At 38.1% G+C, this 22,141-nt stretch overlaps 1 protein-coding gene, 3 non-coding genes and 1 pseudogene across 4 annotated transcripts; 1 reads left to right on the top strand and 4 right to left on the bottom strand.

Moving 5' to 3' along the window:
• Window positions 1–3,388: 3,388 nt before the first annotated feature.
• NOL (NYC1-like protein) lies at window positions 3,389–10,014 on the bottom strand. Its single transcript, XM_008233562.3, has 13 exons — window positions 9,672–10,014; window positions 9,487–9,555; window positions 8,270–8,331; window positions 7,996–8,082; window positions 6,905–6,972; window positions 6,753–6,801; window positions 6,592–6,677; window positions 5,724–5,781; window positions 5,330–5,380; window positions 4,397–4,447; window positions 4,276–4,317; window positions 3,703–3,813; window positions 3,389–3,570 (listed from the first exon to the last, which is right to left on the bottom strand). Exons 1-13 carry the CDS (start codon window positions 9,946–9,948, stop codon window positions 3,523–3,525), a joined length of 1,059 nt encoding a protein of 352 aa, XP_008231784.2. The 5' UTR covers window positions 9,949–10,014; the 3' UTR covers window positions 3,389–3,522.
• A 5,808-nt stretch (window positions 10,015–15,822) lies between these two features.
• LOC148916830 (U1 spliceosomal RNA) lies at window positions 15,823–15,983 on the bottom strand. The gene has a single exon (XR_016127598.1). It is a non-coding gene; the product is annotated as a U1 spliceosomal RNA (small nuclear RNA).
• Window positions 15,984–16,665: 682 nt separating this feature from the next.
• Window positions 16,666–16,826, bottom strand: LOC148916831 (U1 spliceosomal RNA). The gene has a single exon (XR_016127609.1). It is a non-coding gene; the product is annotated as a U1 spliceosomal RNA (small nuclear RNA).
• A 637-nt stretch (window positions 16,827–17,463) lies between these two features.
• LOC148916832 (U2 spliceosomal RNA) lies at window positions 17,464–17,659 on the bottom strand. The gene has a single exon (XR_016127607.1). It is a non-coding gene; the product is annotated as a U2 spliceosomal RNA (small nuclear RNA).
• A 2,476-nt stretch (window positions 17,660–20,135) lies between these two features.
• Window positions 20,136–21,158, top strand: LOC107881104 (uncharacterized; annotated as a pseudogene).
• Window positions 21,159–22,141: the final 983 nt, after the last annotated feature.

The following is a 22,141-nucleotide window of genomic DNA, read 5'->3' on the forward strand; positions in this document are numbered from 1 at the left end:
ATCCCCTTGGCTGCCCTGCTGGTGGGGTAGATTAGGAGATTGAGCTTGTGAGGATTCCTTTATAGCTTGCCACTGCATGTTGGTTCTCGAACGGGCTGGTGGGTGTCAGTCGACATCTTCAAACCTGCAAGGAGGGTCGCTCGGGCTGACGTCTTAGGTGCCTCAGGCGCGGTGGCTAACTTCTTCCACAGCTCCCAAGATGTTGAACCCCTTAGTTGCCTGTGGGGCGATGAGAATGTTGAGCTTGGGAGGATCCCTCTACAGCTTGCCGCCACATGTTGGTCCTCGAGCGGGCCGGTAGGCGTCGATCATTACGCTCGTCACGCGACTACTCACGAACTCAAGCTCCTTGTGGGCCCAAGCGGGCATGGACATTGGACTGCGGGCCGAGCCTCTCGTACACATTAGTCTTGGGACCTAGCCCCGAATGGCTTAGACTACGGCTTGCAGTTGTCTGCGTCTTGTCCACACGATCTCGTCCTCTCCCTTGCCCGCTTGCTCCGGTCTGACCAGCCAGGGACCTCTTGAACTGCTCACCGAGATGCTCGTGCGCCCTTCTCTCCTCGTCACGGGGTCCAAGGTTTGGGCCTTGATTCAAGTTGATCTGCCTGAGTAGCTGGCCAATCAAGTTGTTTTGATCATCGATCCTCTGTGTGAGTTGATCAACCCGTGAGTTAAGGTCCACCTGAATTTGCGGGTCAAGTAGAGTGGTGTGCATCGGGCCCAACGCCATATGGGCTAGGTCTCCATTAGACGCGTACAGGTGCATACGTCAAGTGTGGTTGCAGAGGATGGAGTGAATGGATATGCTCCAAGACTGGGACGACGTCGGAGTAGCCGTGGGACTGTGCAGCAATTTCGCAATCGAGCAGTGGTGCGGCTGCCGTGTTCCAAAGCGGATGGCGCGCAGAGCGCTCCGGCAGCAAGCTCTTGTGGCTGCAAGCCGTGTAGGTCACGGGACCATGTGGCGGCTGTTCGCAATTCTAGCAGCTGTTCTGCAATTCCAGCAGCTAAAGGTGGCTACAAGGCACTAGGAGACGGCTGCAAGGCGTTGGCAGCCACGATTCGGTGCGATTGCGTTGAGGCTTCTACCACGAAACCATGAGACGGGCCCACCGTGTTGGTGTGACTCTTTGTATGTCTCGTATCAACCATGATTGTTTGAAATAAAGTGTGGAAAATGGATTTGGAGCACGTTTTGAGTATTATTTCGCGCTCTAAATGAAAGCACCAATTTGTGGGAGTGACTTTCGTCCCACTAGAATATTCGCCTAAGATTCCTTCATCTTCTCCGCTTCTCTTTCTCCCTGCAAAACAGATCGGAGTAAAAGGACCACACCCGGGCGGTGTTGGCCAAATGCCCTCCGATGCCTAAGTTAGGTAGGGTGTTTCAAGGAAAACCGAGTGGCCGGAGCCGTGTGTGGTGGCGGAGCCTTGTGTGAGAGAGAGAGAATATGGCAGCTAGAGTTTGTGAGGGATAACTTATGTAGAGTTTCAGTAGGAATTCAGACGTACCTTAATCATTGTGCGTAGCCAAGTATTTATAGGGGGCTTCGGCGAGGTTGGTGAGGTTGGGGAGGTTGGTGTATTTAGGGATTAGGGATTTAACCAAATTCCTAATTAAGGCGAGGATCAAATACATCCAATTTGAATTAGGTAACCTCCCAATTAATTCAAGTAACTCCCAATTAGGTTAGGTAATTCCCAATTAGGTTAGGTAACTCCCAATTATGTCAACCAATTCCCAAATTGATTGGCCTAATTATTTGACCTAGGGTGAGATATTTTGCTTCCACAATATCCAATCCATAATTTTCCTTCAAATCAATAATCAGCTCAATAGGCTTTACTAAAGGATTGCTAGGAACTTTATCTTTGACAATTGAAGACACCAAACGAGACCCCATTGCCTTATTTCTCTTCTCAAGGATCAAACCACTACAACTTATGTATGTTATTTAAATTCTTAATATAAAAAAATCCATTTACATTGGACTTAACAACATGCACATACCACACAGAGCCATTTGATTCCTTCTTAGCACACATGATAGTAACACGACGAGGCTCATTTTTCAAGTACTTCATCTTAAAACCATTCTCATAATAATGTAGGTAGACTTGGATTGGATCCTTACCCAAATTATCAAACATCATGTTAGTTTCCTTCAATGTCTCAAAAGATAGTCCTTTTTAGAGGTAAATGAATTAAAGAAATGTATTTCAAGAAAAAACGAATACAATGAGAAAGAGTGCTTCTTTTGAAATGAAGGATTAAAAACAACAGAATATACACACACATGTACATATTAATATTTATCATGCGCATGTACATGATGAAGTTGTGAGGTACTCATAAAAAAATCAATACAAATATCATGAGTCAATCATGTTATATGTTGGTTCAGCCCCATAAAATGATGAAATACCCATTGTAAAATAAAATGACATAAATTCCACAATATTTTATTTATTTATTCTGAAAGTCTTATTTACAATGTATATTTGATGTAATTACAATTGTATATAACTCGAATATCCTACAGTATACCTACTTAGCTTGTTTTCCAAATACATAAGGAGGATAGAAACGAAAAAGAAGACAAAGATTTGTGGTTTGTTATTTGAATAACCTGTTGTGCATGTGATAACTGTTTGTGAGAAGTTCTTTGATGTAATTTTCTTTTTGGGGTTTTCCTTCATAAACACCAAGATCTACAATTTTAATCATCTAGTTTCCCCATCATGGAGAGAATTTTAAATGAAGAAAAGTGATTTGACATTTGGTTTTTCTTTATTATTTTAAATTGCCACATTAAGAGTCTTTTAGAAAGGTCTCCGCCAACGAGGTCTAGCTCAGTGAAGAACCCCCACGACATTTTGGTTGCGTGTGTGTGAAACTCCTTACTCTCTAGTTAGACTATCGCTTGCACTCAAAATAGAAAATTCTCCATTCTTCCCAAAAAAAAAAAAAAGGAAGTTAAAGCTCTCCATTAATCAGCTTATGTGCCTATATTATATTATCAATCAATTTCTGTCAGATATATGAGAACAAGAAAGAAAAAGTGGAACTAAATATTGACGGTCAACATTTGTGCAATTGATGCTGCTGTTGGATTTTGAAAGATAATGCCGGGATTTTAAGTCCCACATTGGAAAAATTTTTTATAGGCTAAGCAAAGCCCCTTTATCCTTTGGTAAGAATGACTTGGATTATGAGTGGTAGGCTTGTTAGACTTTGGCTATAAAATAATAAGGCATAAAATTTGTCGTTTCGTGCCCTTAAACCACAAAGGCAAAATTTTTGGTCCCTATAGTTTATCAATTCTTTCACTTTCGTCCTTTGGTTTGCCAAATAAAATGTAATTTGTCCAAGTGCAGCCAGCTCCACAAAAACAGCGGTAAAGCAAAATATACATGAAATCAAAATATTCTCAACAGAGTTGAAAATAATGTTGCATTGAGAATTGGTAATTTACATGTAAAAAAACAGCGGATAAAAAGATAACATTATAAACATATTCAATCTTCAAGAACATATCTGTTTCTTCTTGCACCGAAAGCAAATCTCTGCCGATTAAAAGGACCAAAAAAAAAAAAAAACAAAAGGTCAGTACATGTTTTCAGATAAAAATGCTATAATAATGACATTAAGAAGTTGGGGTCTTTCTCTATTTTTTTTTTAATGTTCTTTCACTTAACTGAAAATATCTGGGAGTAGGCTTTTATCCCAGTAAGGAAACGAATGTATGTAGGCTTCATTGATCCATTGGCAGGAACGGATCTTATATTTGGAACAAGATACTCAGCTACCTGTGACACCCATGTAGAATTCACAAACCAGATCGAAGGAAACAAATACGATTATATAATCCACCAAAAAAGGATATCGAGAAAAGAAAAAAGTTAATGCATTTTGCGCAGACCTTCAACATGCATGCACATACACGTGTGTGTGCGCGCACGAGCGTGCCCATGCGTGTTTGTATCTTTTGGCAGAGTATTCTCAGACCAAATGGGATTTGAATTCACTACCTTATATTCCATCCATTCATACCCAGAGACCAAATTTCTTTTCACTCAAAGGTCCATCACTTTTCTATGTGTATCGGTATATCACTTACCTTTTAAACCATATGACATACAGGTAAATCATAATCTTGGTAATTTTAGAACCAGAAAAGATCAAATGGCTTGTGAGTGACCACTAATCAACATAGGCATCATAGAGTAACTCATACATAAAAAATTATTGGATTATGATTGAATTCTTACCACTTCAGGTGGTTCTGCCAAAACATTAATGAAAAACTTGGCCTGTATAAAACATGTTTGATTAATTAATAAGAATTATGCAGAAGATGACTGAAAAAAAGTTCTATGAGCCGTATACAACCTGCTTCGTAGTTGCACCAGACATGAGAAGATCAGTTGTAACCATTCCTGGCTGCAACACCAGAAATTGGCTTCAGTAAGAAGCCAAAAGGAAATATTTTCATAACAAAAGACATTAAATGAACATCTCTCCAGAATAACTACATAAGCTATTGTACTTGTTCATTACAAGAGTAGTTACCAGGGAACAGTATAAATAAAGGGGAAGATTAGGTGATACTGAGATATATACATAACATAGCCATATGCAAAGTAGGTATTAAATGGGAAGAATGTAGATTTCCGAGGAGAAATAATAATTCCATGATTAAAAAGAATCACACAGAAGATGGTGCAAACTAAAGAAAAGCATGATGATATGACTGCCATCAAATTGATATAGTTTTGGAAACCATTTAGTTACACTATCACTCTTTTTGCAGTTGTAAACTACAACTATAATACATTAGAAACTAATCTCATATTATCTTACTAAGTAATGTAATATATTGAAGATTTTAATTCATTGTTGAAATGATAATAACGATTTGATGATGATAATAATAATTAATATATTATTATTATCACTATTCCTATTATTAGTACTGTTATTATTATTTACATGGTTACTTGAAAGGTCAATATCACCATTTTCTTAGACATGCATTTTTTATTGCAAGTGAACAAAAGAATCAACAAGGTCAACTTAATCCAGTTAAAAACTTCCACCACTTTGATAATGACACAAAGAGCATCTAATATTGAAGTAAGCTGATGACGCATTAAGCTGAATAGAGGATACAATCAATGCATACATGATAGCATAATATTAGCAACATAAAGTTTCAATCTTGCAAGTGGAACATATAAGAGTTCAGAAATTAGGTTTTTCTTTTTTGAGAAAATAAACCGAACAAAAGAGAAAAAAAAGAGCACCGAATATGGAATAACATACCGACAAGTTATGCATTGCGACATTTTTGACATCCTGCATCTGCAGTTCAGCCTGCAAAAGTTTTAAGAGTTACATATTATGTAGGTAAAGGAAAGTTAGCTGGGGGCAGATTTGGATATATGATGACAAAAAAAAAAAACAAAAATTAATCGTTCAAATGGTGCCCACATTCACAAGAATCCAACCATGTGACATGGCTAAGAGTTTTAAAATCCAACCTAAACTATATTTATTTCATTTTTTAAAATAATCATACAGTAGTTACTGTGATGGGTGGGAACAAGCCCCTATAGGACCTAGGTAAACATTGCATTGTCAAGGGAAAGCAAGAACATCAACGATAACGAAGAAGATAGAACACTAAGCCTGTAATAATCAAAACAAGTCGAGATACCTGCAATGATTTTGTTAAATGCACCACACTACGCTTTGTTGCCCCGTATGCAGCAAACCTACAGACATAAACAAAAAGAAAGAAAGAGCCATCATGCTACACTGATCCAGAAATTGCATTTTTACAGATTCATCTCATGTGCATGTACAAGATGGTGACATAATAATATAATTGTACTTCAACTACACAGTGATAACCTGACCTCTGTTCTTTAGTTTAAATGATGCATATAAGGTTTACAGAAGACCTAGTCTAATCACCAGAAGTTTCAGTGCCAGTGGTTGGGTGGTTATATGGCGGTGCCAGTAAAGGTATTGCAGCTCCAAATGTAATGGCCATGGTAGAGAAGGGCAGCATGTGTGGTGGCTAGAGGGAGTCATGGTACCAGAATGGAGGTCAGAATGCTGACAAGAAGGTGGTCTTGATGAAGCTAGGGGTGGTGGTGTTCTAGTGATGTTGGAGGAACACGTGTGCATGACAGTATAAGGGTAAGATCCGTATTTTTTCTTTTAAGAAATAAATAAAAATAAGGAAATTTTAGTTCTATGCTGAAATTAAAAAGAATTTGGTGCCTCTCGATTCACTATTCTATGGAGAGAATACCACTTGGCCAGTCAGGTCGGACTCAGTGGATAATAATGGTAACTCAGATCCAGGGTTGGACGATCTTGCTAAAGATTCCGTTTAAGTAGTTTCAATGTTGTCCACTTTTTTGTGGCCCAGATAACCTCCATAACTTGTTTCCACTCTGTAATGGATATGGTTGTCTAGACAAGATGGGAAAGAAGCAGCATTGCACAAATCATATGAACCAAAGTTTTCTACCTAAATATGGACGTATAAAAGATAGGAGAAACTGATATAGCACCTCGGGGTTGGTCTTCCGTCAGAACCAGCTCCATCAATGTTGAAAATATGACCACCTCGAGGCTGGTTTAACATCATCTTTATTGCCTAAACAAATAAACAGAATCATGCATAAGAATCATCTTACATACAAGCCACTTAAAAACCAAGGGAATTTTCTACCTCACGGCAACATAACATCAAACCAAGCGCATTCGTAGTGACAACTTCACTGCACGTATTGTGTCAAAATTGTGAACAACCAAAAGGATTACAAATATGGTCGAGAAAAGTTTAACTGTAAAACAAAAGGAACGAGGGCACGGAATAATCACATGAGATCTTCATCTGAAGCCTCTGACAGTGGTTTAAAGCTATATGCATTTGATCCTGCATTATTGATCTGCATCATTCTCACCATATGGTACATAGAATTAAATATTCCTCAAAATATCACAATCAAATATTCCTCAAAATATCACAATCAAATATTTTTCATGAAGAGAAAAGTAAGAATTGACTGCATAACTGCACACCAATTTATAGTACAACATGAATTGATTGGGAGGAAGGGAGAGAGGGAAGAAATGAGGAAAGGAAGGACCGCTATTGTTGGGAAAATATTAATAACTATGACAGAAAATGGAAACCCCAGCATCAAATTATCCCACTAACTGGGATCTATAAAATTAGAACAGTTTCTTACAATCCAATCGTGATGCAGACAATATAACTTCAAAATCATCCAGAAGAGGAGGAATACATTTTTTTGCATTAAACTGGACTTTAGAATTGTGAATCTTTAATTTCTGGTTCAATTCAGCATGGGAAGAAACTGAATTTTTAAGAATATGCAAATGACTAATTTAAGAATTATCACTAACAGTCTTGCATACATCTAATTCTTCCTAGACCCTGCAAATGCGGAAGCTTTGTACACATGGCCACCCATTAGTTTGTCTTGTCGCTGTTTTTAAATTTGCCCTTGCAATGCTAGACACCCGAGTTAACAATACAAATGTATTTAGATTTACACTGGGCCTATTTATAATTCTTCATAGGTATACTATTTACATTTTCCTTTATAGTCAAATAGAGTGATCAGGCTAATTGGACTACACTCATTGAGGAATATTGTCTTAAAGGATTGCATCATCATCAGACATATATGCAAAAGCGACACTATGTAGCTAAGAGTCACTTGGAAGACCGAGTTTATATTATTAATTAATTGGAACAGCTAGCCCAGTCTTGATTTTTAGTAAATATTCTTAAACAGCTGTAAACAAATACAGAAAACATTAAATGTTGTGGGTGACAAAGACAAAGATGTGACATTCAAAAAGAAACCAAGTCCTTCACATCCCGCCCTTCAAAAAACATCAACCGCCTGTGTGTGATAAAGAAAAGGATCTGAAGTTAATACCCATATATCAATGTATTTCAGTTCTTTCTGTGCGAAAGAAACTAAGTCTTTCACATCCTGCCCTTCTCTAACATCACATGTAGTACCCTGTAAAGGAAGAAGTGAAAAACGAGTTAGAACCAACAACATGAAGTATGTAAAACTCCAGAATCAAAATACAAGAAAAACTATCGCATACACACACATGCAAACAAGTGTGCATGCACGCACAGACACATATCAGGATGAAAAATATTTAATAATTAGATTATAAAAAAAGTCTTAAAGGAGGTACCCACACGCGCTGCTCCCCAAAATCTTCCCTAAGGCTCTGGACAGCAGATTTAACCCGCTCAGCTAGGGATCAAAGTTTCAAAAAAGGAAAAAGGTAACAATTTGGTACTTCAAAAATAAACTTGAAATACATTCTGAGTCACAACTTCCATCAGCCAATAGGTTTTTATACATAACAAACATCGAATGAGGTATATTCATTAAGAAAGTAAAACAGCTAGTAAAATTGCAACTTAATATCAAAAGAAAAAGTCTGCATAATAGAAATCTTTTATTAATGACATAATAAACATGTCCAAACTACACACTCCAAATTGCTTAAATGTGATTTCCATTTTTACAAAATTACTTGTGCATGGTTTTCACACAGAATTTTTTGCCTTTACAAAGCCCTTCAAAGATTCACTATACAGAATTGTGCTCCTAGTGAAGCACCTAGTGTGAAAAGCAAAAAAAGCGTAGCTTGTTACAGATTCCAAAGAATGGCAGCATATATAAATGAGGGCATGTTTGGCAGTAGTTTTCAATACTGAACAAAAATTCTTTCAGCAACAGTGCTTTTGAGAAGAAGTGATGCATTAATAAGAAATTTACGTGAAGTCTGATTTGGACCAATTTAACATTGTTTAAGAAAACTGTAAGAGTATTTTTTTTTAACATTGAACAATGGGAAATAGATTGAAATTACAGCCAGAATTACACAAAAGAAAGTGTAATTTGACCTTACATTTCTAGAGTCCATGTAATTCACAGTGTAATGGTTGCATATAAACACCATGGGACAAATTTTATTCCAAGGAAACCTCTAGGGGCGAAAGACTCTTTTACTTTACTACTGTGTTTTGAAGAACTTGTTGCTTAGTTGTCCAAACCTAGGGTGCCAAGAAAGCCACCCAAACCAAATCCCCTTCTCATGCATGGTTTCTCACACATGTACCTTACTAACTTTGGACCCGTGTTGTATCACTATAAATCCATAGGAAATGGCTATTTTTAAGGCATACTATTCTGAAACTGTATCCAAAATTGCTTTCAGATCCTACATTGGAAGAGACTGCTTTCTTAAAACCGGTACGCATTATGAAATTTATAGATCATCAACACTTGCATATATGATAAAGATACATCACACACACTTGACCACAAAATTTTTGACAATGAAGCAAAGAAATCATATGCCGAGGAAATTCAGAATAGGCACGTTGAGTCAGAAGATACCTGATCTTGAGCAAATTATGACGTTATCCCCTGCTTTTAGAAACTCTTTGGCTAGAGCATATCCTATACCTGAAATAAAGATAAGGGAAAACCAGAGGCATATAAGGAGAACACAACCCAAAACCATAAAACCCATAAAATCATATTTGTGAGAAGAAAAAAAAAAACGAAAGAATGGAGGCGACCTTTCGTTGAACCTGTGATGAGCACATTGTAAGGAGGAACCATGGGCTCTCTTCCATTCCCAGAGGCTTCTGCTCTTACCAATGAAGCATTCAAAACCCAAGTGCCAGAGCTACTCAGGCAAAGAGGGTTTTGGCGGGAACTAACGGTCTGTAAACAGCAACGGTCGAATTTACAGAAATTGGGGTGCGGGTTGAGCCGAGGGAAGTAGGTGTGATGGGTTTTGGAGAAGAGCAGAGGAGAAAGAGAAGGGCAAGAAATGGAAGTGGTGACTGCCATTTGGGGGATAGTGAGGACCGAGGAGGCTAAGACATTAATGAATGAGAGGATATAAGGGATATAGATAAATTCGTGTGGCACTTGGCATTTTCAAAGGATCATCTATTTGCTTTCTTCCAGGCACAACATAAAATTCTTGTAAGTTTCCATTTTTGGCCTTAAGTTCTTAAAAATACAACAGAAAAATAAAAAAATGCAAACAAACAGTATTAATACACTTGTGATATTTGTATTACTAGCCCCTTAGTGAGCATGTACCAATTGGTTTTCTTTTTTCCTTTTTTATTTTATTTTTAAAATTAAGAAAAGATAACATGGTAGTTATGTTCCATAAAAATAAGAACTATATCTGATCTTGTTTTTAATTTTAATTTTTTTAATATGAAAAAAGTGAATTTACTATATTATCCTCATTTAATTCATAATTTCAATTCTTTATGTTTGTATTACCAAAGAGCATTTTATGGTATTTTGAATGTTTCACAATTCTCTATTTTTTGCTTTATATATAGGGAGTTTCACTAAAATACCCAAAATGGGAGTTGAAATTATAAAAAAACCCAAGCACTATTTAAACATATAAACACACCCAAAACCCATCATTACACACACTCAAAATCCATTTATAAACACACCCAAAAAGTTGACTTTGGGGTTGATTTTGGATGTGTTTCTATGTTTAAATAGTGCTTGAGTTTTTTTATAAATACATGTCTAGGATTGGTTTATTTATAAATTTGTATTATATATATAGATTTTAAAGGAAAAATTCCAAAAAGTATCCTTTTGGATTAGAGTTATTTATGCTGATACTCCTGTGGTTTATGGTGTTTTTATAAAACCCTTTCAGATTTCAGAAATTACACTACCACCCCTTGAGGATTCAAATTGCTTTCAAAAACCCTTATCTTTAATTTTTTTTATTCATTTAAATAATTTAAAACCTCATATGGTGTTAGTGAGTTTTGTAAAAATACAAAAAATAAAATGAGATGTTAGTTTAAATGGGTCGATGAATTATTACCGTATGCGCATTCTTAATGTGATATAAACATTAGTAAATTTACCACTTTTACTTCACTTTGTATTAATATGCCGCTGAGCTTTGTAAAGCAAGCTTGTAACCTAAGCGGGGGCTTTGAGTTGATGGAATATTGGCTCAGTATTAGCTGGTCGGGTTCGGATTGGCTATCTACTGGCTCGTCTATTCCAAGCCAGGAGTTGAACCCTGTGGCTCGAGCTTGGTGAGAGATAAGACTTTGGGGGCATATACATGAAGAAGACTTGCGAGAGTAAGAAGGAAGGAAAAAAAAAATACAAATTTATAAATAAACCCAATCCTAGACATGTATTTATAAAAAAACCCAAAAACTATTTAAACATAGAAACACACCCAAAATCAACCCCAAAGTCAACTTTTTGGGTGTGTTTATAAATGGGTTTTGAGTGTGTGTAATGATGGGTTTTGGGTGTGTTTATAAAGTGTTTTGGGTGTTGGGTTTTTTTATAATTTCAACCTCCATTTTGGGTGTTTTAGTGAAACTCCCAAAAAAAAAAGGACATGACGTGTTTTTTGGTTGTTGAGAAAATGAATTTCATTAACACATCAAGATCACAGTACGAGATGTGACAACGTGCACACAAGATGGTCTCATTAAAACCCTTCTAAGGAAAAACCAAAGGTATAAAACCTCTGAGGACTAGAACTGGTAGGACAGTCATCGTAGAGACAGTCCCATAACCATAGGGTGGCATATCAAACCAAAAAGTAAGATCCTCTTGACTAAGACCATAACGTGCAATACTATCGTCAACCCCATTAGCAGTCTAGGGAACATGGTGAATAAAAGAAGACGACGCATAAGCCAGAAGAAGACGAATATCCTCCACCAAAACCCCTTCTGCCGCAACGCAAACTTCATCCTTAAGAATCAATTAGGTTGCAAATAGAGAATCAATTTCAACAATTAGGGGCAAAAATGAAGCATCAATTGCAAATGAGAGCCCAAATTTGAGAGCATACAATTCAATAGCAAGGACAGAGATCAAGCTGGGAGCATGTAGAGCTACAGCCCCGCAAAAACCATCCTCAGAGTCGCGAACCACCATACCTACCCCACGGGTCCCTATAGACAGGTTAAGGGTACCATCAACATTAAGCTTAAAAAAAACCAGCAGGAGGAGGTTGCCATCGCTTCTCAGAAACTAGCCTAGAAGACCGCCTATGATGAAGTAAAAGGAGCTGTTGGTGCTTAGCATCATAGTTCTTGGCACATTAAACAATTTGCTCAAGGGGCAAGACCTCCAAAAATAGTAAAATTACGGGTTTTCCATAATAACCACAGAATAGTAGCCAGGAGAGAATGTTGACCACTAGGAACAGCATCCTAAGCAGCCAACAGCCAACTGGCCGCATCAGTACGAGGGAGGCCATTAAGATAAGAATCCCAAACCTGAGAAATAAGTGCACAATCCTAGAGAGCATGTAAAGAAGTTTCCACCTGAGCAGGACACCAAAAGCAAGTAACATTATGGGTGATCTTATGTTTAAAAAACACATCACGGGTTGGAAGGATATTCTGAGCAAGCTGCAATATAAAATGTTGGACCTTGGGGGGCACCTTCAACTTCCAAAGATGTTTCCAAAGTTTCTTGTGGGGAGGAAGAGGAAGAAGAGGACCCCGCCCCAGAAGAAGAGTGCTTAAGCTGTTGGTACTCCAGAGCAGTCCAGTAACCACTCGTAACCATATAACGCCCATTCTGAGTAAAATGCCAAATGCAACGATCCTCATTATCGAACACAAGAGGGATATAGAAAGAATAAGCTCAGCTTCAGGATAGTTAAACATGCGATAAACCTCAGGAACATTCCATCGGGCATTAGGAGTAATTAAAGTACTCACTCGGACATCGGGAGAAAGTTGGGGTGCGATGGAACAGTAAAATCATGATTATGAGGAATCCATGGGTCACCATAAACTTTGACGAGTCGCCAATTGCCAATGCGCCAACGTTGACCAAGGGTTAGTAACTCACGCCCCCACAAAATAGATTGTCACGTGAAGGAAGGGGCAAATCCTTCAGTAGCTTGCAAAAAATCAGAATCAAGAAAATAGCGAGCCTTGAACATTCGGGCAATAAGAGAGTTAGCAAACTCAAGAAGACGCCACCCTTGTTTAGCCAATAAAGCTTGGTTAAAGCTCACAAGGTCACGGAAAACCCAATCCACCATCATCCTTATGTGTGCTAAGATATTTCCAAGACTTCCAATGCATACCTTTGTCAGTCCCTTTTGACCACCAGTATTGAGCAAAAAGACTTTCAATTTCAGAGCATAAACCAACAGGTATTCAGAAAACACTCATGGAATATATAGGCGTAGTCTGACACACAACTTTAATCAAAACTTCCTTACCAGCTTTGGAGATAAGTTTGCATTCCCAACCAGTAATCTTTTTCTAGACACGATCCTTAACAGCACAAAACATATATTTTTTTATTCTTACCAGCCATAGTAGGAAGACCCAAATGACGTTCATGACAATGAACAACTGGCCCCCCAACAAAACTTGAAGCTGAAACTGAAGTGCCGCATTGGTGGATGGACTAAAACACAGCGCAGATTTTAGAAAGTTTATATGTTGTCCTGAAGCAGTGTCATACACACGGAAGATCCTTTTCAACTCCTCAACCTGGTCAAATTTAGCATCACAAAATATACAAGTTGTCATCAGCAAAAAATAAGTGACTAATAGACGGCTTAGAGGGAGCGATGAAAACCCCTTTGACCTAGCGTCACGGTCAACTTTTTGGAGGAGAGCAGATAAACCTTTAGCAACAACAAAAAATAAATAGGGCAAAATAAGTTCACCCTAGCGAAGACCCCTGGTAGGAATAATATGGCCAGAAGGCCGACCTTGTAATTGCAAAGAGTAAGAGACAGAGGTAATACATCCCATAATCAGCTGAATAAAACGGTCAGGAAATTCCATGGTACGCATCATACGCTTCAAGAAAACCCATTCAACCCTATCATATGCTTTGGCCATATTATGTTTTAGGACAATCTTGCGCTTCCCTGACTTTCCCTACGCTTTAGACAGTGAATAGTTTCAAAGGCAACAAGGACATTATTTAATATCATACGATTAGGAATAAGTATGTGAATACGTAGAGTAATCCTTCAAGATAAAGAAGGTAAACAAAGATTAGGCAGTGCTTTTCGAGATGCTTCTTCTCAACATGCCTTTTTTCTTATGTTACCAAGTTCTACTGGTGCAGACGTCTTTGTCATTGATGCCACACAACATGGGAAAGTGGGAAGATTTGTCAATCATAGTAGTCCTTCTCTTAATCTATTTTTAAAAGGTGTCCTTTATGATCATGACGACGTGAGAATGCCACACATGATGTTATTTGCGAAGAAGAACATACCACCGAAACAAGAGCTCACTTATGATTACAATTCTTCGTAAGCATCAAGTTATCTTCAAGATTCATTAGAAAAGAATTTTCCTCCATTTGAATAAGTGCCTTTTTTTCTTTCTCTTTATCTAGAAAGTGAGAATTTCGCAAGGGTCTTGTAGCTTAAGCAAGTTCAGTTCCCACTCCTCCAATATCGCTTGTACAAAAAAAAAGAGAGAATTTTTAAATTGGTATTTATCTTAGCCACATATTTTATGGAACTATTTTTAGACCACTAATTGTGCCTGAACGAAAATATATAAAAAAAATTGGACCATATATATAATACTTATAGCAAATGTAAAACTACCCGTCAATATCTGTTTTTTTTTTTTATATATATATTATAATAAATGAACTACGCATTTGCAGCAACAGCAAAGGACAATCTTCAATCCATGCTTATAAAGATTTTTATGAACTTTTTTTAATGAGTGACTTTCATGAACTTCACATATTTTTAAGGGCTAACTCTTAAAGGTTTGGGGTCATTCTTAATATCGGCCATAAGGTTTCAATTTCATCAATTTACACCCCAATATTTTCAAATCTGACCAATTTAAGCATTCCGTTAAGTTGGCCATTTTGTCAGACATTAATTGATGACGTGTCTACTATGAGACCCACCTGCTAACCAATCCCTAAAAATAATTTATATAAGATAATAAAATAACATAGAATTTAGGCAAAATTGTAACAATGGTCCCTCAAATAAGACCCCACTTTACTTTTCGTCCCTTAACCCCGAAAATTGTTATGGTCGTTCATCAATTAGATATTGCATTGCACCACTCGTCCTTTCCATCTATTATGTTAGTTTTTTCCGTCAAAATTAATCCCATGTAATGCACGTAATATTTTTTAAGGTGCAAATATGACTTTTACCCAGCTACTATCCTCACCATTTCTCAGCCCTGCCGCACGCCACCCCTCCCCCAAAAACGACCCCTCCCCTTACCTCACCAATGCAGCCAAACAACAACAATTCAAGAATGCAAAAGAGAAATCGTCACAAACCTTCCTATTCTTCTATCACTCAACCCCCACCACTATCCTTTGCCTCCCCACCTGATTCCACTCCCCAACCTACTGTACCCCCAAATTTTTTACCTTTATCCAAAAACTTTGTCACACCTACAATATCACCATATCAACCACCTTTTTCGCAACACACATCCAACCCCATCCCCCATTACCAACCCACCTACGCCTTGACTTCAACACAACCAACAACTTTCAAACTACAGAGAACATATATTTGCAAAATAATAGCACAAAGAAGAAAAGTAACTGCACAGGAAGAATTACAATTGGCTAGGAAGAATTGTTGCCCTCGATAACAAAAATAACAATTGCCTATAAGATTGGCACGAGAATTACTATTTTGATAAATATTGCACTAAAATTTGGACAGGGGCTGCGCGAACGCAAGCCCCCACGGCAACAAATTATGACATTGGCTCTCCTACTTGAGGAGACCATAGGCAGGCACCCCTCCTAAGTGCAATGGAGGTCACCAACCTAGGACATGGGCCTTCTTGATCACCCATAGACCCTGTCCAGGTAAGTATGTTTGCACATGCTCATCCTTTTGTATTTATACGTGCCCACCTCAACCCTCCAACCTTCACTTGGGCGATGTGGGACAAGTACACGCATATTGGTTTTACTAATTGTGCTTGTATTGCAAAGCAAGTTCTCTAGTTTCACTAATGGTCGTTTGAAAGTTGCACTTGATTGCGTGACAAATTCTAAAGGGAGCAGATTGTCTAACAGAGTAGTCGATTCGCTTAGCTTCTGATTCAAATGAAATATTTAAAATCTACAGCTTGAAGGGTATTTATTACAAATTATATAGTGGGGCAGAATTTTTCATTTGTATTTTTCAATATCTTTTGATTTATACTTTTTTCGTTCCGTATTTTACTAATTATGCTTTTTAGTATTCAAAGTAGAAATATTTTCAAATGTGTTAGGTTAGTTTGGTTTAAAGAGGATCATACTTTTTGCAACACACATCCAACCCCATCCCCTATTACCAACCCACCTACGCCTTGACTTCAACACAACCAACAACTTTCAAACTACAGAGAACATATATTTGCAAAATAATAGCACAAAGAAGAAAATTAACTACACAGGAAGAATTACAATTGGCTAGGAAGAATTGTTGCCCTCGATAACAAAAATAACAATTGCCTATAAGATTGGCACGAGAATTACTATTTTGATAAATATTGCACTAAAATTTGGACAGGGGCTGCGCGAACGCAAGCCCCCACGGCAACAAATTATGACATTGGCTCTCCTACTTGAGGAGACCATAGGCAGGCACCCCTCCTAAGTGCAATGGAGGTCACCAACCTAGGACATGGGCCTTCTTGATCGCCCATAGACCTTGTCCAGGTAAGTATGTTTGCACATGCTCATCCTTTTGTATTTATATGTGCCCACCTCACCCTCCAACCTTCACTTGGGCGATGTGGGACAAGTACACGCATATTGGTTTTACCAATTGTGCTTGTATTACAAAGCAAGTTCTCTAGTTTCACTAATGGTCGTTTGAAAGTTGCACTTGATTGCGTGACAAATTCTAAAGGGAGGAGATTGTCTAACAGAGTAGTCGATTCGCTTAGCTTCTGATTCAAATGAAATATTTAAAATCTACAGCTTGAAGGGTATTTATTACAAATTATATAGTGGCAGAATTTTTCATTTGTATTTTTCAATATCTTTTGATTTATACTTTTTTCGTTCCGTATTTAACTAATTATGCTTTTTAGTATTCAAATTAGAAATATTTTCAAATGTGTTAGGTTAGTTTGGTTTAAAGAGGATCATACTTTTTTTTTTAGGTCAAGAAAGAGGATCATACTTACTCTTCAAAGTTGTATACAAAATTGGCTGTAGAGATCAAAATGTACGTTGTCAGGTGCAGAGGAGACCCCCAACATGTTTACGAGTACAAAATAAAAAAGGCCATGATTTTGGGCCACCACGGGAATAGAAAATCGAATAAAATAAGTCAAGAAAAAATTTCAACTAGCTTTGTTGGGGTGCGCCAGGCCCATGCTGTAGTGCAACACTTGGGCGACACGTGAGAGCCCCAGTAGCAAGCTACCGTGATGGACCCTCCCCTTCAAGAAATTAATTTAATATCATGTGAGTCATTTACCCACGTATCAGATATTAAACTGATAAGAACAGATACTACACTTGATCTTAGCCAAAAGGCCGAGAAAGGTATGCGTTGAAGATCTACGTGCTTAGCATTTTATAAGCCATTATGCTTCGCTATTTTGCTCTCTAGTTCGATGTGGGACAAAATAACGCAAGGATATTTGATACATTCTCACATCCCTTTCGTCCTCTTGTGCGTGAAGGCAAATTCAACACATCATTCATTTGGGTCAAATTCCTAATTTGTATTTGATTGCTGTATTGGATGGTCTGGAGAAAAAGTTCGACAAAAAATAAAATAAAATTGATATCCCTTAAAAAATATAAACATATGACAAGGACAATAGTGGAGGTGGCAAGAATTTATATTTCGACGTTGATTGATGGAAGCAGCAGCCACAACTAGAGCGACAGTTTTAGTGAATGGTGATAGAAATAATAGTAATGGTGGTTTTAGTGAATGGTGATAGAAATAATAGTAATGGTGGAGGAAAATCATGTTGCCTATTTTTAACAACTACAAGTCTCTTACTTCTATAATTTCTTTTTATCCTAACTTCACATGGAAATGATTGAAACTCGGCTGATGAGATATCTAAATTCCATCATGACATAAAAGATGAAAACCCTAGCCCCTTCTCTCCAAGAAAACACTCTACAAATGTTTTCACTTTGAGAGAAGAGAGGGTGGGGAGCCATTGTTCTTCCTCCCCTCTCCCTTTCTACCTTCTCCCATTTTCCCTCATTTTCAAAGACAGAAGGTTTCCTCTATTTGTCTTCTTTTTGTAATGATTTCGCTTCGGCTTCAGATTTCCACCACCATCCTTTTTGTTGTTTCTTCATATTTGGAATAAGTCAAAGAGACTCTTTGGATTTTCTATGTAGTTTTCACCTCTCCTTTTGTGAGAGTTTTTACCTTCCTTTGTGAGTTTTCCACCTCTCCTTTGTGAGAGTTTCCCACCCCTCCTTTGTGAGAGTTTTTCACCTCTCTTTTGTGAGAGTTTTATTTGTATTGTTATGGCTTGGTTTTTTTTAATCTTGATCTATTTTTGGTTGTTCTGAGTTTGAACTCTTAGTTGGGATGCTTATGCCAGAGTTTTTCAATTCTGCGTGATCGTTAGTGGAGGAGCCCGTATTGTCTTCATTTTGATGTTAGATTGTTCTGTTATTGTAATGACCCTTTGTGGCTAGTTTGTATTAGACTCTTGTGACTAGTAGCTTTTTTGGTTGAATTATGAATGCAATCCCAAAATTGCAAAAAAAAAAAAAAAAAAAAAAAAAAAGATTTCTAAATTTCATCCCACTCCAAAATATTAAAAACTAAATGTGAACCATGCATTAATTTATGTCCAGCAAACTAAACATGACATGCCATTTCTTCTTAAATACGAGCAGCACCCGAGTTGCTTGAGGCTGCGAACAAGTTGGCTAAGAACACCACACAAGTGAATCGAGGCCTATAACAAGTTTTGAGAAATTGTAGTACCTATGCCACTACAAGTCACATACATACTCACAATTAATTTTATGATAATTTCTATTAATAATGGTGTTAAGTCAATTGCGCGCATAACTGATTTAGATGATTTTTTTTAATCGAAATTGGTAAGTTTTATTAATAGAAAGTCAAAACACTTACAATGTTATCCAGAATTTTAAATTTAGACTCACTCTGTCCAAATAGACCCATTTCATGCCAAGTTCTTCAAAGCCAATGTCTTGTTGATGCGAAAAAGTTGTTCGGTACTTTTGGGCTCAACTTAGTGATATATGGGCCTTCGGAGTGCTTAGGCTTCAGTAGGGCGTGACTCCTGCAAAATAAGGGTCCACTCGGTAAGACCTAAGGCATTGGTGTGGTATCGGCCGAAGGCTCTCCGATGCTTAAGTGACTACGGATTTAGTAAGAGATTTGAACATAGCAGTATGCCGAAAGTTCAGATTACCTCCATTTTGGGGAATTGTGTTCCTTTTATAGACCTTAGGAGATGTGTAAGTTTTGTAGAACTTTGATGTGGGATTGTAGAAAATCATTATGGAGGCTCCACGTGTCCAGTGGGCGATTTTGTGTTTTTAATTGCGATCGGTAGCTTGGGTGCCGAGGGCTTCCTTGCCGATGCCATATTTTGTCCACGCGTCTTGTTCTTATTGGCCGCTAATTTTGGTATCAACATGTCTCTTAGTAGATTTTCCTCATTCATTAGTTTTTGGTCGTAATCCTCATTCATTAGTTGGGTGTTGTAGAAAAGTACAAGCTACGTATGGATCTGGATCCAAAGTTGAGCCGACAAGCTTGACCAACCTTGTCTAAACCTTTTCTAACTCCCATGCTCTTACGTTACTCAATTGTAGATAAAGTTCAACTTTGGGAAATTGCCTCTTTCATTGCCTTTTTGCTTCAAGTTTGGTCAACTTTAATTAAGTCAAACTCAAACCTATCTCACACGTCCTATAAAATTGCCCATTGCCTTTTACTTGATTCCCAGTTTCTCCAAACCCATTTTGCCAATTTTGGAACTTCTTCTCAGAAACCAAGAAACATGAACATGAAGATGCTCTCCTTCCTCTTGCTTGCTATCCTCACCCTCCGGTGCCTCAAGCCCATCTCAGCAGCCTGCCATGTGGACGACGAAGTGGGACTACTTGCCTTCAAATCGGGCATCACAGCTGATCCATCCAACAGGAAATCGGGTACGGACTCTCTCTCGGGTCAACCCGACTAACCCAATACCTTCTTATTGGGTAAAATCTCACCCTCCCTCTCAAAACTCAAGTTCTTAAATGGCATCTATCTCTAAAACCTCAACCTCTTAGGTCCATTCCCGGATCTCCTATTCGGGCTACCCAACCTCCAATACGTCTACATCGAACATAACAGGCTCTTGGGTCAAATACCCAATAAGATTGGCAAGTTGACCTAGCTCGGGGCACTCAGTTTTATTACAACAAGTTCACTGGTCCAATCCCGAGCTTAATCTCCAAGTTGACTCGGTTGACGCAACTCAACATGGGCGGCAACCTCTTAACCGGGTCGATACCGTATGACATTAAAAACCACCATACGACATTAAAAACCTCAAGAGCCTCTCCCTGTCCAATCTCGAGCAAAACGGTTTGTCGGGTCCCATACCCGATTTCTTCAGCTCATTTTCGGAGCTTCAAATTCTCAGACTTTCCTGGAACAAATTTTATGGGAAAATCCCAGCTTCAATTTCAGCTTTGGGCCAAAACTGGCTTACCTTGAGCTCGGTCACAATGCCCTGATGGGTCAAATCCCAGATTTCCTTGGAAATTTCAAGGCCCTCGACACCCTTTATCTCTCATACAATGGCTTCTCGGGAATTGTGCCTTAGAGATTTGTGAATTTGGCCAAGATTTTCAACCTTGATCTTTCTCATAATTATCTCATCGACCCATTTCCACAATTGAACGTGAAGGGCATCGAGTCCCTCGATTTGTCTTACAACAGCTTCCATTTGAACCAAATTCCCAAATGGGTTACTTCATTGCCAATCATTTACTCTCTGAAGCTTGCAAAGTCGCTTTCCTTATCTTGTATGTCAATGTAGAGTTAATCTTATTAGCAGTTTAAACAAAAGCAAAGGGAAAGGTAATGAAAAAACTAATGACCTTTGTTGTTGGAAGAACCTGAACTCATAGACTGGGAGTAGTATTATCTTATAGCAATATTTTTAACATAACAAATTGGGATTCATATAATCTCATCATCTTCTTCTTCTTCTTCTTCTTCATCTCTACCAGCCTATACAAAATGAGATATGCACATGATGCCATCCATTAGTATACAAACAGAGGTATACCATGCTCACACAACCTCAGATCAATCAATATATTGATAAGGTCATAATTTCACACATTTGCATGCCTTCTTTGCTTAGTAATTTTGTTTAGCTTCTCTTTATTTTGAGTTTCTTACCTATGTTTGTGTGTTTTGTAGGTTAAGACAGCAAGAGATCACATTTGATGCAATCCATGCTTGTTAAGGGCTGATTGGGATAAGAGGAATATGGGCTTAAAGACAAACCCAATTTGGGCCACACTCCTTGTCAGTCCAGTTTCGTAGGTCATATTGCAGGCCTCATTTCAGCAACTTACACAAGTCGGATGAGGAGACATCCTTGATATAAGTTGTTCCAATGGGTGTCTATTATAACATATCAAAATTTCAGCCCAATTGGATAAATCTAGAGCCCTTAGCACGTGAAAGACTGAACCAAGTTCACAGAAATGTCATGATTGGCTGCCATCACATCTACATCCCTAGAGCCATGTGCTCAGCATGGGCAGCCATACATGGGAGTCAAATCAGCTCAGGAACTCAGAAAGATGGACAAAAGTCAAGCTTTCCATAAAAGAACCATACCAAGGCATGTATTTGGCAGCTGGAGCAAGTGGCAAGCATGGGCAGAAGGGAGCAGTTGGGAGCAGCTAAGAGAGCTGTGCTTCACCAGCAATAGGGGAGGACGAAATTGCACTCTATAAATAGAGGGCTGCACACTCATTCAAAGAGGGAGAGGCAGATACACAATTT

Source organism: Prunus mume, linkage group LG5, assembly GCF_029339155.1.
Source record: "Prunus mume cultivar Tortuosa linkage group LG5, ASM2933915v1, whole genome shotgun sequence".
Taxonomy (NCBI): Eukaryota; Viridiplantae; Streptophyta; class Magnoliopsida; order Rosales; family Rosaceae; genus Prunus; species Prunus mume.

Coding starts and splice junctions, on each gene's coding strand:
- NOL (XM_008233562.3), bottom strand. CDS start 9,948: ATGGCAGTCACCACTTCCATTTCTTGCCCTTCTCTTTCTCCTCTGCTC. Junction 9,556..9,671: donor CATCACAGGTTCAACGAAAG/GTCGCCTCCATT, acceptor TCTTTATTTCAG/GTATAGGATATGCTCTAGCC. Junction 6,973..7,995: donor TGAAATACATTGATATATGG/GTATTAACTTCA, acceptor AGAATGATGCAG/ATCAATAATGCAGGATCAAA.